The sequence below is a fragment of the Ornithorhynchus anatinus genome, chromosome 3, assembly GCF_004115215.2.
Source record: "Ornithorhynchus anatinus isolate Pmale09 chromosome 3, mOrnAna1.pri.v4, whole genome shotgun sequence".
Lineage (NCBI taxonomy): Eukaryota > Metazoa > Chordata > Mammalia > Monotremata > Ornithorhynchidae > Ornithorhynchus > Ornithorhynchus anatinus.
This window is the reverse complement of record NC_041730.1, coordinates 16,079,009-16,095,115: the sequence shown is the minus strand read 5'-3', so window position 1 is coordinate 16,095,115 and position 16,107 is coordinate 16,079,009. Positions and strand designations below refer to the sequence as shown.

General features: G+C 58.4%; 2 protein-coding genes, 1 long non-coding RNA gene and 1 other non-coding gene across 4 annotated transcripts; all 4 read left to right on the top strand.

Annotated features, from left to right (window-relative positions):
- The first annotated feature begins 168 nt into the window (after nucleotides 1-168).
- LOC103171338 lies at nucleotides 169-1,102 on the top strand. The gene is made up of 2 exons (XR_486737.3): nucleotides 169-756; nucleotides 1,019-1,102. It is a non-coding gene; the product is annotated as an uncharacterized LOC103171338 (long non-coding RNA).
- LOC114810536 lies at nucleotides 799-947 on the top strand. The gene has a single exon (XR_003758232.1). It is a non-coding gene; the product is annotated as a small nucleolar RNA SNORA57 (small nucleolar RNA).
- A 1,547-nt stretch (nucleotides 1,103-2,649) lies between the features above and the next one.
- Nucleotides 2,650-3,698, top strand: CSKMT (citrate synthase lysine methyltransferase). Its single transcript, XM_029060384.2, has one exon. It carries the CDS (start codon nucleotides 2,667-2,669, stop codon nucleotides 3,522-3,524), a length of 858 nt encoding a protein of 285 aa, XP_028916217.1. The 5' UTR covers nucleotides 2,650-2,666; the 3' UTR covers nucleotides 3,525-3,698.
- A 7,458-nt stretch (nucleotides 3,699-11,156) lies between these two features.
- LOC114810153 (ubiquinol-cytochrome-c reductase complex assembly factor 3) lies at nucleotides 11,157-13,744 on the top strand. Its single transcript, XM_029060391.1, has 2 exons — nucleotides 11,157-11,279; nucleotides 13,235-13,744. Exons 1-2 carry the CDS (start codon nucleotides 11,157-11,159, stop codon nucleotides 13,391-13,393), a joined length of 282 nt encoding a protein of 93 aa, XP_028916224.1. The 3' UTR covers nucleotides 13,394-13,744.
- Nucleotides 13,745-16,107: the final 2,363 nt, after the last annotated feature.

Genomic DNA, 16,107 nt, shown 5'->3' with positions numbered 1-16,107 from the left:
AGGAAGAATGGACCAATCAGGGGCTTGGGGGGGCGGGGCCGCACCGCTATAGAAAAGGCACTTGTCGGCCCCGCCTACCGAGGGAAGGAAGGACCAATCAGCGCTTTGGGGGCGGGGCCAGACCGCACCTGCCGGCCTCGCCCCCTGAGGGAAGGAGAGGCAAATCAGAGTTTTAGGGGCGGGACTAGGCTAATAGATTAAAAACCACTTGCCGGCCTCGCCCGCCGAAAGAAGGGTGGACCAATCGGAGTCTTGGGGGCGGGGCTAGAAAGACTATATTAAGATCACTTGCCAGCCCCGCCCACTAAGGGATGGATGGATCGATCGTAGCCTTGTCTGCCCCGCCCACCGAGGGAAAGATGGACCAATCAGAGTCAGGGACGGGGATGGGGGGAGCGACGACCGCTGTTTGAAGGGCGACCTCCCCTACCTAGAGACGGACGGACCAATCAGAGCCTCGGGAAGGGGGGGCGAGAAACAAATGAAAAAAGCCCCTCTCGGACCGGCGGGCGGAGGGGACCAATCAGAGTCATGCAGTTGGGGCAACGGCGGCTATAGGAAAGCCGAACATCCCGCCCTAGGGAGGGATGGACCAATCAGAGCGGGGGGGCGGGGAATAAGACCAATCAGAGCGGAGGGCGGAGCCTAGGACCAATCAGAGCGGGGGGCGGGGCCTGGGACCACTATATAAGGTGTCGTTGCGGCTACACTCCGTCTTTTCCCCTCCGTGCGCGCTGGAGGGGGGCTGTGCGGGTGGTGAGTGACGGGCGAGGCAGGGCTGCGGGGGTGTTTGTCGATCCTCTATTTCTTGGCGGGGTCCGGGTGCGCAGTCCCGCTCCCTGTGATGTTCGGAGGTAGAGGGAAGGGGCTCCGGCCTCCCCGGCGTTATGTCTTCGGTCCCGGTGGCTGCCCGTCCGCCGGTTCTATCCTCACTCGCCGGGACAAGCGGCTCCCCGGGTCTTGGCGCGGGGCAGACCGCCTTTCTCGCGGCCCTCACGCCTTCTTCTTATCTTTGCAGGCTGCCGGGAGGCCGAAGAGTTGGACCTAGGCGACAGCCCGCACTCTTCCCGTCCCATCTCAAATAAAATATCCACGTTCTGGACTTTTCTTGTGTCTTTTCTTTAGGGGTCGGGTTTTGGGGGGGCGGGGATGGAAGAGGGAGCACGGGCCCGCGCTGCCAGTTGTGACGTTGGGCCAGTTCGCTCCTGAGCCTCGGGTTTCCTGCGCTGTAAAATCGGGATTAAATACATTCAGTCGCGTTCATCGAGCTCTTCATGTGTGCAGAACACCGGACTAAGCGCTTCGAATGTACAGTTGAGCAACAGACCATCCCTGCCCAACAGCGGGCTCAGTCTTCCTCCCTAAACTGTAAGTCCCACATAGGACAGGGCGTGTGTCCAATTTGTACCTTCTGAAGCACAGGGAACAGTGTGGGACACGTAGTGCGCCCTTAGCAAATGCCATCAAAAGGACTGGACAACTAACTATAGTTATTAAGCGTTTACTGTGCCTAGCGCTGGGTAGATAATAAGGAAATCACATTGTTCCTCGTGAGGCTCGCAGGCTTAGTCCCTATTTTGCAGATGAGATAGGCCCCGAAAGGTGAATTGGCCTGCCCAAGGTCATGCAGCGGACAAGTGGCAGAGCCGGGATGAAAGCGAACGTCCAGTGACCTTGTGCTCTTGCTACTAGGTCATGCTGCTTCGCTAGGCGCGTTGTTATCGCCTCAACGTGCCAGGCACTGTACTAAGCGCTCGGGTGGATGCAAGCAAATCGGGTTGGGCACAGTCCCTGTCCCACCTAGGGCTCCCAGTCTCAGTCCCCATTTTCCAGTTGAGATAACTGAAGCACAGAGAAGTGAAGCGACTGGCCCGACGTCCCACAAGTGGCCGAGTAGGCATTAGAACCCATGACCCCCCCCCCGAATCCCGGGCCCGCTATTTACTAGGCCTTTAACTAGGGAAGCCGCGTGGCACAGTGGAAAGAGCCCGGGCTTGGGAGTCAGAGATCATGGGTTCGAGTCCTAGCTCTGCCACTTGTCAGCTGTGTGACTGGGCAAGTCACTTCTCTGTGCTTTAGTTCCCTCATCTGTAAAATGGGGATTTAGACTGTGAGCCTCACGTGGGGCAACCCGATTACCCTCTATCTACCCCAGCGCTTGGAACAGTGCTCCGCACATAGTAAGCGCTTAACGAATACCAACATTATTAGGCCATGCCGCTCCTAGAATCTAAACAATGAACAGTTGCATTTCGCTCCCCCAAGCCCTTAGTTCATGGCTTGTTCTGTTTCGCTTTGCTGTCCGTCTCCCCCGTTTAGACTGTGAGCCTGTTATTGGGCGGGGACGGTCTCCATCTGTTGCCGAATTGCCCATTCCAAGCGCTTAGCACAGCGCTCCGCACCTAGTAAGCGCTCAATAAATCTGACGGGTTGGGGGGGAGGAAACCTGTCATTGGTGGCCGGTGGGTCTCCCCTCACGGGGGCGCCCTGGAGCAGCCTCGGGATCGCGCGTGCGCTGAAGCAGCCTCGGGCCGCAGCGGCTCGGCGCAACCGCTGCAACGCGCGTGCGCCGCAGCAGCCTTGGGTCGCGCATGCGTCGCAACGGCCCGAAGGAGGCTTGGGTCGCGCATGCGTCGCAGCGACCCCGGAGCCGCCTTGGGCCGCGCATGCGCCGCAGCTCCCCTTTCGACCCAGCCCAGCGTCTCCCTGAGGTCGGGGCCGTCATGGCGGCCCGTCCGGTCCTGAGGCCCGCCCTCCTCCGGGTCGGGCAGCGCACCGCACGGGGCTCATCGCCTCCACATGCATGTCGTGGGGTGGGACAGACTGGTCTTGGTGGAGACTTGGCCCTCGGCCGTCGTCGCTGGGCCTCCACCCTCAGCGAAGCGTTGGGCGAGGGAGCCCCGCCAACCCGCGCGCCCGACTTCGACTGGTTCTTCGGCTTCGAGGAGGCGCGGGGGCTGCTGCTGCCCTTGCTGGAGGAGGGAGCGGAGCCGTCGTCCTCGTCCTCGTCCTCGTCGCCCCCGGCCCCGCTGGGCGTGCTGGACGTGGGCTGCGGGACGTCGGGGCTGGGCCCGGGCCTGTACGCCCACTGCCCGCTGCCCCTCGACGTGCTGGCCGTCGACGTCGACGGCGACGCGGTGGCCCGCGCGAGGCGACTCTTCGAGGCCGGAGGACGACGGCCGGTGCGGGCGGGCCATCCCGCCTCCCGCCTGCGCTTCGCGCGGGCCGACGGCCGCGCCCTGGGCCCCGCCTGCCCGCCGGCCTCCCGCCACGTGGTGGTGGACAAGGGCACGTGGGACGCCGTGCGGCGGGCCGACGGGCCGGCGGGGGCCGAGCGGCTGCTGGCCGAGTGTCTGCGGGTGCTGCGGCCCCGCGGGACCCTGGTGCAGCTGACCGACGAGGACCCGGACGCCCGCCTGCCCTGCCTGGAGCGGCGGGCGGGGCGCCGCCCCGTCACCGTCCACCCGCTGGGACCCTTCGGGGGCGTCGCCTACTTCGCCTACCTGGTCCGGCCGCTTCCGTGAGCACGCTTGCCCGGCCTGCCCCGTCCTCGCGGGCCCGGGGACGACGGGCGGGTGCCGCCGCGGGTTCGCCCCGGGCGGGGCCGGTCACGGCTCGCTGCCGTCTCCTGCTTCCCCAAGCGCCTGCTACGGCGCTCTGCACACGGGTGGCCCTTAATAAAGACGAACCGACGGGTCTGCGTTGCCTAGCTTTAAGCCACTGCCCCAAGCGTCGCAGTAGTAACCATGATATTAAGCCCTTATGGGCCAGCCGAATACTAAGCGATACAAGCAAAGCAGGTTGGACCCAGTCCCCGACCCCCACGGGGCTCGCGACAATAATAATGACGGTATTCGTTAAGCGCCCGCTATGCGCCGAGCACTGTTCTGAGCGCTGAGGGAGATACGGGGCGATGGGGTCGTCCCAGGTGGGGCTCACCGGCTTCATCCCCATTGTACAGATGAGGGAACTGAGGCCCGGTGAAGTGACTTGCCCAAGGTCACGTAGCAGATAGGTGGAACCGGGATTAGAACTCGTGACTCAGGCCCCCGGTCTACCTACTGGGCCAAGTGCCTTCCCAAGCGCTTGATGCAGCGGCGCTCCTTATAGTGCTCGATAAATACCTTTGATTGATCGAAAAAAGATGAGATTGAAACAGACTAGTGTTGATGTGAAGGTCGTGGGTTCTAATCCTGGCTCCACCCCTTGTCTTGGTACGTGACCCTGGACAAGTCACTTCTCTGTTCTGCGGTTACCTTTTCTGTCAAAGGGCTTCCCGTGGGACAGGGACTCTGTCCGACCTGATTCACCTGTATCTACTCCAGCGCTTAGAATAGTGCTCGACATATAGTAAGCACTTAAGAAAAAATCATCGTAGGAGATCCGTGGAAGGAGGGCACTGAGCGACACTTAAGCAGTCTAGTGCCCGAGGCCTGAATGAACTCACCAAGTGTCTCCCGGTGCCAACCCAAGAACTGTGGGCGCCACCCCTCTCCCAGTGCCAACCCCAAAACCGTGGGTTTTTTACCATATCATATCCTGATCATATTCCTGGGAAGGAGGTCCCCGCATCCCGGCACCAGGTGCAGAAGAGCCCAACTGCAGGAATGCAAGGACAAACAACAAAAGTCTGGGCTGTGGGGGAAATGCCCGACTTGGTTAGAAGGATACACAGAGTAAGTGCTCAACGACAGCACAATGATTATTAATGACCATAGTATTGGTTAAATGCTTACTGTGTGCTGAGCACTGTCCCAAGCGCCGGGGTGGATCCACAACAAGCGGGTTGGACGTAGCCCCTGTCCACTTGGTGGCTCACGGTTTCAGCAGGTCCTGAATCCCCATTTTGCAGACGAGGAGACGGGTTCAGAAGTTAAGTGACGGAGCCAGGATGAGAATCCCGGGTCCTCCGATTCCCCGGCCTGCACTCTTTACGCTAGGCCAGGCTGCTTCTCATTAATAGGACTTAATTCCGCGGCTATCTGAGGAGCCTATTCCCCCAAATGTCCTGAGGCCTCTTTCTCATGCTAATCTGTTGTCCGCCTGTTTTTGTTTCCACTCAGAGTCAGAATCACGTGCTTTTGGAGAGCGGTAAATGGGATCCAAAAGACACCAGGCCCACGCTGAGGCTGAAAAATAAGTGTGGCTTAGATTCCTTTTAGCCAATTACCTTCCTTTGGCCACCATATTCTGATCTTAATTCTTGTGGCTTTTCTGGCTTATACGTTCCCCTGGCTACTACTTCCTCCTAAGAAATCCCTTATATATACAACTACTAATAATAATGGCATTTGTTAAGCGCTTGAGAAGCAGCGCGGCTCAGTGGGAAGAGCCTGGGCTTGGGAGTCAGAGGTTGTGGGTTCTAATACCGGCTCCGCCGCTTGCCAGCTGTGTGACTTTGGGCAAGTCCCTTCTCTGCGCCTCAGTGACCTCATCTGGAAAATGGGGATGAAGACCGTGAGCCCCTCGTGGGACAACCTGATCACCTTGTATCCCCCAGCGCTTAGAACAGTGCTTTGCACATAGTAAGCGCTTAACAGATACCACCATTATTATTATGTACCAAGCACCGTACTAAGCGCTGGGGTAGATGCAAGTTGTCCCACGTGGGGCTCACAGTCAATGCCCACTTGACAGATGAGGGAGCCGAGGCACAGAGAAGTGAAGTGACCTGCCCAAAGTCACCCAGCTGACAGGTGGCAGAGCCGGGATCGGAACCCATGACTTCTGACCCCCCAGTCCGGGCCCTTTCCACTATGCCAGCTACTTCCTCCACCCCCACTACGTGGCAAGGAAGTCTTGACGGTAAGCTCTGTTGTGGGCCGGGAACTTGACTGCCGACTCCGTTGTACCCTCCCAAGCGTTTAGGACAGCGCCGTGCACGGAGTAAGCACTCAATAAATAAAAAGACTGATGATGAAGATGGTCATAGTGAAAAGAGGCCAGTCTGGTCAGCCAGAGATCAGAATTCTAAACGCAGTCCCTGGGACTGGGCCTCAGGATCTTCATCTGTAAAATCTGGATTCCACCGCCTTACTTCGCAGGGAAGCTGGGCGGATCAAAGGAGAAATGATAACGGTGACTGGGGTATCTGTCAAGCGCTTACTCTGTGCCAGGCACTGTACTAATCGCTGGGGTGGATACCAGCAAGCCGCGTTGGACACGGTCCCCGCCCCTCGTGGGGCTCGCAGTCGCGATCCCCATTTTACAGATGAGGGAACGGGGAGGCCCAGAGGAGCCAAGTGACTTGCCCAAGGTCACCCAGCAGACAGGTGGCGGAGCCGGGATTAGGAAATGCCCGGCGGATTCCGAGTTTCCCATTTCTCCACTCCAAAGCTCACCTGGTTCTTCCTCCCGGTTTTGGAGGAAGTCCTCATCTGCCCCCTCCAAGAGCAACGGTTCATCCAGAGGCCAGCGCAGCTCCCCACTCTCCACCTCGCTTATGTCTGTGACGTCCACCACGACGGAGGGCAGATGGGATCTGGGAGGGGTGGTCTGCGGGTGGAGGCACAAGTGATTACAGGAGGGTTTTTAACCTTTAAAAACGGAGTGGGGAAAACCGTTAAGCTCTTAGGGGGACGGAGGATTCATTCACTCATTCAACTGTATACATGCTTACCCCGTGCAGAGCACTGTACTAAACGCTTGGGAGAGTACAGTGCAACAGTAAACAGCCACGTTTCCTGCCCACAACGAGCTCACGTTGTAGAGCGGGCAACAGACCCCACTAGAAAGAGAGGATAAACGGTCACCTGGATCCCGGCCTCGGAGCCTTCCACCAGCTCTTTCGGGTGGAATTTAGCCCGGTCGCGAGGGTCCGAGTCCCGGGAGGCCCCGGGACCGTTTCCGGGCAAGAGCCCCGCGTCCTCGTTGCGGTTCCGCACGGCGGCCCCGGCGGAAAAGGGTGGGCGGGTGGTCCCTTCCTGGCACCCGGGGTTCGAATCTCTAAGCTGGGGCCAGTGGGGGAAGATTGTGCTGCCGTAATCTCCTTGAAGAACTGGGCTCTTAATCACGTTTGAGAAGAGGCTGACAGACTGGTAGGGGGATCACGGAGCACGTAGAGGCCGGGGCGGAGGGGGGCCAAAGAAGGATCGGGAGCAGGTAGGGCTGGCGGGGTAGGGGGGAGATAACGGGAAAGGGACGACCTTCCCCATTATCACAACTAACATTTAGTTTACCATGTCCTGGAGAAGCAGTATGGTCCAGTGGGTAGAGCAGGGGCCCTGGGAGTCAGAAGGACTTAATCTGAGAAGGCCCCTTGGAGGAGATGTTGATTTTAGGAGCGTTTTGAAAGTGGCGTGAGGGGTGGACTGTCAGATTCATTCATTTATTCATTCATATTTACTGAGCGCTTCCTGGGTGCAGAGTAATAATAATAATAATAATAATGTTGGTATTTGTTAAGCGCTTACTATGTGCAGAGCACTGTTCTAAGCGCTGGGGTAGACACAGGGGAATCGGGTTGTCCCACGTGGGGCTCACAGTCTTCATCCCCATTTTACAGTTGAGGGAACTGAGGCACAGAGAAGTCAAGTGACTCGCCCACAGTCACACAGCTGACAAGTGGCAGAGCTGGGATTCGAACTCATGACCTCTGACTCCAAAGCCCATGCTCTTTCCACTGAGCCACGCTGCTTCTCTTTACTCACCGCTTGGGAAGTACAGTTCGGCAACAGATAGAGACCATCCCTGTCCAATGACAGTCTCAGTCTAAATGGGGGAGACAGAAGACACAGCAGAAGAGAATGAAACAAAAACAAGACATTATCACGATAAATAGAATCGAGGGGATGTACACCTCATTTACAAAATAAATAGGGTAATAAATAATAGATACAAATGAGCACGGGGCTGAAGGGAGGGGAAGGAGGAGGAGCAAAGGGTGGAGGGGGGGCAGAGGGAAAAGGGGGCTCAGTCTGGGAAGGCCTCTTGGAGGAAGTGAGCTCTCAGTGGGGCTTTGAAGAGGGGAAGAGAGTTAGTTTGGTGGAGGTGAGGAGGGAGGGCGTTCCGGGACAGCGGGGGGCCGGGGGCCGGGGGTCGACAGTGGGATAGGCACGAACGGGGGACGGTGAGGAGGTGAGCGGCAGAGGAGCAGAGTGTGCGGGCTGGGCTAGAGAAGGGAGGAGAGGTAGGAGGGGCAAGGGGATGGAGAACTTGGAAGCCAAGCCAACGGGATTTGTTAAGCGCTCACTATGTGCCAAGCACTGTTCTAAGCGCTGGGGTAGATACAAGGTCATCAGGTTGTCCCACGTGGGGCTCATAGTCATTATTATTATTAGGATGACAATTCACTGCACCAAGTGGCAGAGTGTAATTTTCCCTTAGGTCTGTTGCTCTTCTGCTACAGCCCAGCCACACCCTTCGCTCCTCTAACGCCGACCTAGCCACTGCACCTCCATCTCATCTAGCTGCCGCTGACCTCTCGCCCCTGTCCTGCCCCTGGCCCGGAACGCCCTCCCTCTTTTTATCCAACAGTGACTCTCCCCACCTCCCAAGCTTTACCGAAGGCACGTGATGATGATGATATTTGTGAAGCGCTTACTATGGGCCAAGCACTGTCCTAAGCGCTGGGGGAGATTCAGGGTCATCAGGTTGTCCCTCTTGGGGCTCACAGTCTTCATCTCTATTTTACAGATGAGGTCCCTGAGGCCCAGAGAAGTGAAGTGACTCTCCCAGAGTCACCCAGCTGACAAGCGGCGGAGCCGGGATTAGAACCCATGACCGATGACTCCCAAGCCCGGGCTCTTTCCATTGAGTCACGCTGCTTCTCTATCTCTTCCAAGCGGGCTTCCCCGGCTAAGCCTTCGTTTCCTCTTTCCCCATTCCTTTCTGCATCATCCCGATTTGCTCCTTTCATTCACCCTCACGACATTTATCTACAGATCCGTAATTTATTTATATTAACGTCTGTCTCCCCTCCCAGACTGTAAGCTTGCTATGGGCGGGGAACAATGTAACTCTGTGATATTACACTCTCCCAGACTCTGAGTACAGGGCTCTGCACCACACAGGAAGCACTCAGTAATAATAATGATAATGATGGCGTTTGTTAAGCGCTTACTATGTGCCAAGCAGTGTTCTAAGCGCTGGGGGGATACAAGGTGATCAGGTTGTCCCATGTGGGGCTCACAGTCTTCATCCCCGTTTTCCAGATGAGGTCACTGAGGCCCAGAGAAGTGAAGCGGCTTGCCCAAAGTCACACAGCTGACATGCGAGGGAGCCGGCATTAGAACCCGTGACCTGTGACTCCCAAGGCCGGGCTCTTTCCACTGAGCCACGGTGCTTGAACTTTCCTACTCAGTACGGTGCTCTGCGCACAGTAAACACTCACCAGGTACCACTCATTGATGAGCGCTAGGTCCAAGCTGTGTCCGTTACTCTCTGGATCCCTACCCCAGCGTAATAATAATGGTGTTTATTAGAGACTTATGGGCAAAGCATTGCGATAAGCACTAGAGGAAGGCAATAGGAGGGAGGGAATAATAGGGCCAGTATTCGGAGAGAAACCTTACTTACTGCAACAGGAACTGAATGGGAGATCTTAGCTCCCGCCCGAGAGTTTCGATGGCGGCCCGAGTGCCAGGTCTCGAGCCTCTGCGTGGCCTAGTGGGGAGAGCGAAGGCCTGGGAGTCAGAAGGACCTGGGTTCTAATTCTGACCCCGCCGCTTGTCTGCTCTGGGACCTCGGGCGGGTCACTTCAAGCAGCGTGGCTCAGTGGAAAGAGCCTGGGCTTCGGAGTCAGAGGTCATGAGTTCGACTCCCGTCTCTGCCACTTGTCAGCTGTGTGACTGTGGGCAAGTCACTTCTCTGTGCCTCAGTTACCTCATCTCTAAAATGGGGATTCAGACTGTCTCACGTGGGACAACCCGATGACCCTGTATCTACCCCAGCGCTTAGAACAGCGCTCTGCACGTAGTAAGCGCTTAACAAATACCAACGTTATTATTATTATTTGTGCCTCGGTCACCTCATCTGTAAAATGGGGATTAAGACCGTGAGCCCCGTGTGGGACAGGGCCGTGTCCGACCTGGTTAGCTTGGTATCTACCCCGACCCCGAGTGCCTGTCACGCCGTAACAGCTTAATACATACAAAAATAAAGAAACCAACACAACCCACCTATCCCCCTCCCAGGCCGTTGTCGCCCCCCAGGCCACGGGGACCACAGTTGTATTGCTGTACCCGCCGCGGGCAGGGACTGGCTCTCTTCATTGCTACATTGCACTTTCCAGCCACTTAGCACAGTGCTCTGCACACAGTAAGCGCTCAATAAATACGATTGAATGAATGAAAGAATGAATGTCGTGCTTTCCCAGATACAGTGCTCCGCACAAAGTGAGTGTTCAATAAATACGATAGAATGAAGGTTGTGCTTTCCCAGGTAAAGTGCTCTGCCCACAGTGAGTGTTCAATAAATACGATAGAATGAAGGTTGCGCATTCCCAGGTACAGTGCTCTGCACACAGTGAGTGTTCAATAAATATAATTCAATGAAAGAAAGAATAAGCGCTGTGCTCTCCTAAGTTCAGTGCTCTGCACACAGGTGTGAATGCGCAGGCGCGTCCCCTCTAGACGCCGGCGGGGAGGGCGAGGGGGTGTGTGTGCGCAGGCGCAGCCCCTTTAGGCGCCGGTTGTGGTGGTGGGTGGGTGTGCGCAGGCGCGGCCCCTCTAGGCCTCGGGGCGGGGGGGGTGTACTCAGGGGCGACCCCTCTAGGCCTGGGGCGGGGGTGTGTGTGTGCGCAGGCGCGGCCCCTCTGAGCGCCCGTGGGGGTGGGAGGGAGTGCGCAGGCGCGGCCCCTCTAGGCGGGGGGTGGGGGAGAGGGGTGTGCGCGCAGGCGCGGCCCCTCTAGGCCTGGGGCGGGGGAGTGTGTGTGCGCAGGCGCGACCCCTCTGAGCGCCTGTGGTGGTGGGAGTGCGCAGGCGCAGCCCCTCTAGGCCTAGGGCCGAGGGGGGTGTGTGCGCAGGCGCGGCCCCTCTAGGCGGGAGGTGGGGGGTGTGCGCAGGCGCGGCCCCTCTAGGCCTGGGGCGGGAGTGTGTGTGTGCGCAGGCGCGGTCCCTCTGAGTGCTCGTGGTGGTGGGAGGGAGTGCGCAGGCGCGGACCCTCTAGGCCTGGGGCTGAGGGGGCGGGGTTGTGTGTGCGCAGGCGCGGCGATGGCGATGGGGTGGGGGCGGCGGGTGGCGGCGGTGGCGGTGCTGGGGGCGGGCGGCGGGCTGGGCTGGGGGCTCTTCTGCTTGCTGACGCCGGACCGACAGCAGAGCCGCCGCCGCCGCCTCCTCTCGGTGCGTGGGGGGAGGGGAGAAAATGGGAGGGGGGGAGGGGGCGACGGGCAGGAGGCGCAGTGGTTAGAGCCCCGGGGATGGGACCCTCCATTCATTCAATCGTATTTATTGAGCGCTCACTATGTGCAGAGCACTGGACTAAGCGCTTGGAATGAACAACTCGGCTTCTTCCCCTCCCCCCCCCCGCTGCTCCCCTTTCATCTCGTCTTCCTTCCTATTTATTGAGCGCTTCCTTGGTGCACAGCACTGCACTAAGCGCTTGGCACGGACATTTGGACCCCAGAGACCAGCCCCGCCACGGTCTAAACGGGGGGGGGGGGGGCGGGCAGCAAAACAAGGGGTCCTCACTGCTCTGGGCCTCATCTGGAAAACGGGGATCGGTGATGGTACCTGATAAAGCGCTTGCTAGGTGCCAAGCGCCGTTCTAAGCGCCGGGGGAGATACAAGGTGATGAGGTGGTCCCACCTGGGGCTCACAGGCTGCATCCCCATTTGACAGATGAGGAAACTGAGGCCCAGGGAAGCCGACTTGCCTAAAGTCACCCAGCTGACAAGTGGCAGCGGCGGGATTTGAACCCACCACCTCTGACTCCCCAGCCCGGGCTCTTTTCCACTGAGCCACCCTGTGGGCCTCAGGTGGGACAGGGACTGTGCCCAACCCGATTTGCTCGTGTGCGCGCTTAGTACGGCGCCTGGCACAGAGTAAGCGTTTTTAACAAATACCGTTATTTTTATTAATAATGCCAGCTCCACCACTTGGCTGATGCTGGGTGACCTTGGGCAAGGCACTTCGCCGGGCCTCAGTTCCCTCATGTCTGTCTCCGCCTTTCAGTGAGCCCGTTGTTGGGTAGGGATTGTCTCTATCTGTTACTAAATTGTACTTTCCAAGTGCTTAGTACAGGTGCTCTGCACACAGTGAGCGCTGAATAGATAGGACTGAATGAATGAATCTGGAAAATGGGGATAAGAGTGTGAGCCCCTCATGGGACAGGGACTTTGTCCCAACCTGATCTGCTTGTACCAGTGCTTAGTACAGTGTCTGATATCATAAGTGCTTAACAACTACCATAATTATTACTATTATTATTAATGCCGGCTCTCCCGCTCATCTGTTGCCCTGCGACCTTGGGCAAGTCACTTCAGTTTTCCAGGCCTCGGTTCCCTCCTCTGTAAAATGGGGGATTAAGAGTGCGAGTCCCATAGCGGACAGGGACTGGGTCCAACCTGATCATCTTGTATTTACCTAAATGCTTAGTAGAGTGCCCGGCACATAGTGTTTAACAAATGTCCCAATCGTTACTATTATTTTTATATGCTTATTACGGGCCAGGCACCGTCTGCGGATCCGGGATAGATACAAGTTAGTCAGACCGGATTCGGTCCCTGTACCGATCAATCATATTTTTTGAGCACTTACTGTGAGCAGAGCATTATCTAAACACTTGGGAGAGTACAACAGAACAGAGTTAGTAGGCTGGTCCCCTCCCACGAGTCCCACTTGGGGCTCACGGAGTAAGTAGGAGGGAGAACGGGTATTGAATCCCCATTTTGCAATCAATCAATGGTATTTATTGAGCACAGTGCGGAACCCTCTGCCGAGCGCTTGAGAGAGCGCAATTCAACAGAATTAGCGGCCGCATCCCCTGCCCGTAACGAGCTTAAAGTCAGGAGGGGGATGCAGACAGTGTGAATTAATAGATAATCTAGAATAGACGATTTAAAGATACGTCCATAAGCGCCGTGGGGTTTGGGGCCAGCACGGGGAGATATCGAATTGTTGCGGTTTTGGAAACCGAGGCGCGGAGAGGCTGATTGACTTGCCCGGGGTCACCCAGCGGGCGAGTGGCGATGCCGGGGTCAGGAGTCAGGTCCTCAGGCTCCCGGGCCCGGGTCTCGTCCCCCGGGCCGCGCGGCGTCCCCGGCCTCTGACCCCCCCCCCCGCCCCTTGCCTCCCAGGAGCTGCCCGAGGGGAATCCTCAGCGCCGGAGCGAGGCGACCGAGACCAAGAAGCTGCTGCTGGCGACGCTGCAGGAGGCGGCCGCGACCCAGGAGAACGTGGCTTACAGGAAGAACTGGAACCGGGGGGCCGCAGGGGGTCCTACGGGGGCCGCGTGAGCCCCCCTCCCCATCCTCTCCCCCGTCCCGGGGGCTCCCGGCGGCCCTCCCCGGATGAGAGCCGGGCCGGCGCCACGGGGCGCCCTTTCCCGGCGGCGGCTCTTCCGCCCGGCTCCCTCCCTCGGAAGGTGGGACGAGGGGGCGGGTGGAGGGCCGTGGAGGTCCTCGGACCCGTCAGTCGCCCCGTGGATCGCATCCGTCTCCCGAAGAGCCAAGAGGGACACGGCGTATGGTGCCGAACGCCATTTCAACGGTCTGCGTCACAGAGTGTGGGCGGAGAAGGGCCGGGAAGAGCCTAGGGGAGGGCACTGCTCAAAACCGGTAATAAAACCGTGCCGTCCCTTCAGATAACTCGCAGAGTCTCTCTGGACGGGGGCCTTTTCTCTCCTCCCCTCTCTGTCGAAAGTGGGTGGCCAACGGCAGTCCCTTTCCCCGGGGTCCCTGACCCTGGTACTGTAGATGGTTCTTAGAGAATCACTCCCAGGAAGGGGATCGGAGCTCGCGTGGCTGAAGGAGGATCAGTAATGGAGCTTGGAGGAAGGGAGAGAGGCTCCTGGACTCTCGCGGAGAACAGCCTCCCACGACATCGGGCCTGCTGGCGGTCCAGTGTGGAAAAAATACGGCCCCGGGAATCGGGGGAGGCCTGGGTTCTTAGTCCCGGTTGGGCAAGCCAGGGGGCCGACCGCCGGGGACCGTTCCACCGGCGGGGAAGGCTTCTGACGGGAAGATCCGCCTCGGGCGCTCGGCGGGGTGGACCGACCCGCCCGGAATCCCGAAGAACGGGCGGCTGGGTCGGCCGGCCGAGAGCCCGATGCACCGGCATCCTCCCTCAGCAACGGGACGCGCCCCTGCCCCTCCGCACGACCGCAGCACCAGCGGAACTGCCCAAAACAGCTCCTCCGCGCAGCTTCCCGCGCCTGAAGTTCCGGGATCGCGGCTCGTCCGTTGTTCTCATTCAGTTGTATTTATTGAGCGCCCGCTGTGTGCAAAGCACTGTACTAAGCACTCGGGAGTCCAACTGCACGATAAACCGAAACGTTCCCTGCCCCCGAGGAGCTTCCGGGGCAGAGTCGGTGGTTAGAGTCCCTGGGAAGACAGGCTTTCTCTACTGTACCTCCGAGTCTGTTTTCTCTTCTTGGTCGAGCGGTGGCTTCTCTCCCTCGGCTCTCCCGGGAGGTAGAACTGGGAGAGAAGCAGCGTGGCTCAGTGGAAAGAGCCCGGGCTTGGGAGCCAGAGATCATGGGTTCAAATCCCAGCTCTGCCACTTATCAGCTGTGTGACTGTGGGCAAGTCAGTTTACTTCTCGGTGCCTCAGTTAACTCATCTGTAAAACGGGGATTAACTGTGAGCCTCTCATGGGACAACCTGACCACCCTGTACCTACCCCGATGCTTAGAACGGTGCTCTGCACGTAAGTGCTTAGCAAATACCAACATTATTATTATTATTTTTCACTCACTCCCCCGGTGAACTCATTCGCTCTCACGGCTTTGACTACCATCTCTACGCAGATGACACGCAGATCTACATCTCTGCCCGTCCCCTCCCCGTCCCGGCTCGCATCTCCTCCCGCCTCCGGGACGTCTCCACCTGGATGTCGGCCCGCCACCTAAAACTCAACGCGAGCGAGACCGAGCTCCTCATCTTCCCTCCCGAGCCCGGTCCTCTCCCAGACTTCCCTATCACCGTGGATGGCACGACCACCCTTCCCGTCTCTCGGGCCCGCGATCTCGGTGTCGTCCTTGACTCGTCTCTCTCGTTCACCCCACACATCCGATCCGTTACCGAGACCTGCCGGTCTCACCTTTACGATATCGCCAAGATCCGCCCTTTCCTCCTCACCCAAACGGCTACCTTACCGCTACGGGCTCTCGTTATATGCCGGCTAGACTACCGTGTCGGCCTTCTCTCTCATCTCCCTTCCTCCTCTCTCGCCCCGCTCCGGTCTATTCTTCACTCCGCCGCCCGGCTCATCGTCCCGCGGAAACGCTCTGGGCCTGTCACTCCCCTTCTTAAACACCTCCAGTGGTTGCCTATCGACCTCCGCTCCAAACAAAAACTCCTCACTCTAGGCTTCGAGGCTGTCCGTCACCTCGCCCCTTCCTACCTCTCCTCCCTTCTCTCTTTCCACCGCCCACCCCGCACGCTCCGCTCCTCCGCCGCCCATCTCCTCGCCGTCCCCCCGTCTCGCCCAGCCCGCCGATGACCCCCGGGCCACGTCCTCCCGCGGTCCCGGGACGCCCTCCCTCCTCACCTGCGCCAAACTGATTCTCTTCCCCTCTTCAAAACCCTACTTAAAACTCACCTCCTCCGAGAGGCCTTCCCAGACTGAGCTCCCCTTCTCCCTCTGCTCCCTCTACCCACCCCCCCACCTCTCCGCAGCTTAACGCTCTTTTCCCCCCATCTCCCTCCGCTCCTCCCCCTCTCCCTTCCCCTCCCCTCGGCACCGTACTCGTCCGCTCGACTGTATATATTTTCATTACCCTATTTATTTTGTTAATGAAATGTACATCGCCTCGATTCTACTTAGTTGCCACTGTTCTTACGAGACGTTCTTCCCCTCGACTCTATTTATCGCCATCGTTCTCGTCTGTCCGTCTCCCCCGATCGGACCGTAAGGCCGTCGAACGGCAGGGACCGTCTCTGTTGCCGACTTGTTCATTCCAAGCGCTTAGTACAGTGCTCTGCACATAGTAAGCGCTCAATAAATACTA

What these genes read in the sequence shown, in the direction of transcription:
- CSKMT (XM_029060384.2), top strand. Translation starts at nt 2,667, where the DNA reads ATGCGCCGCAGCTCCCCTTTCGACCCAGCCCAGCGTCTCCCTGAGGTC.
- LOC114810153 (XM_029060391.1), top strand. Translation starts at nt 11,157, where the DNA reads ATGGGGTGGGGGCGGCGGGTGGCGGCGGTGGCGGTGCTGGGGGCGGGC. An exon ending in GCCGCCGCCGCCTCCTCTCG is followed by an intron (nt 11,280 to 13,234) that starts GTGCGTGGGGGG and finishes CTTGCCTCCCAG; the next exon opens with GAGCTGCCCGAGGGGAATCC.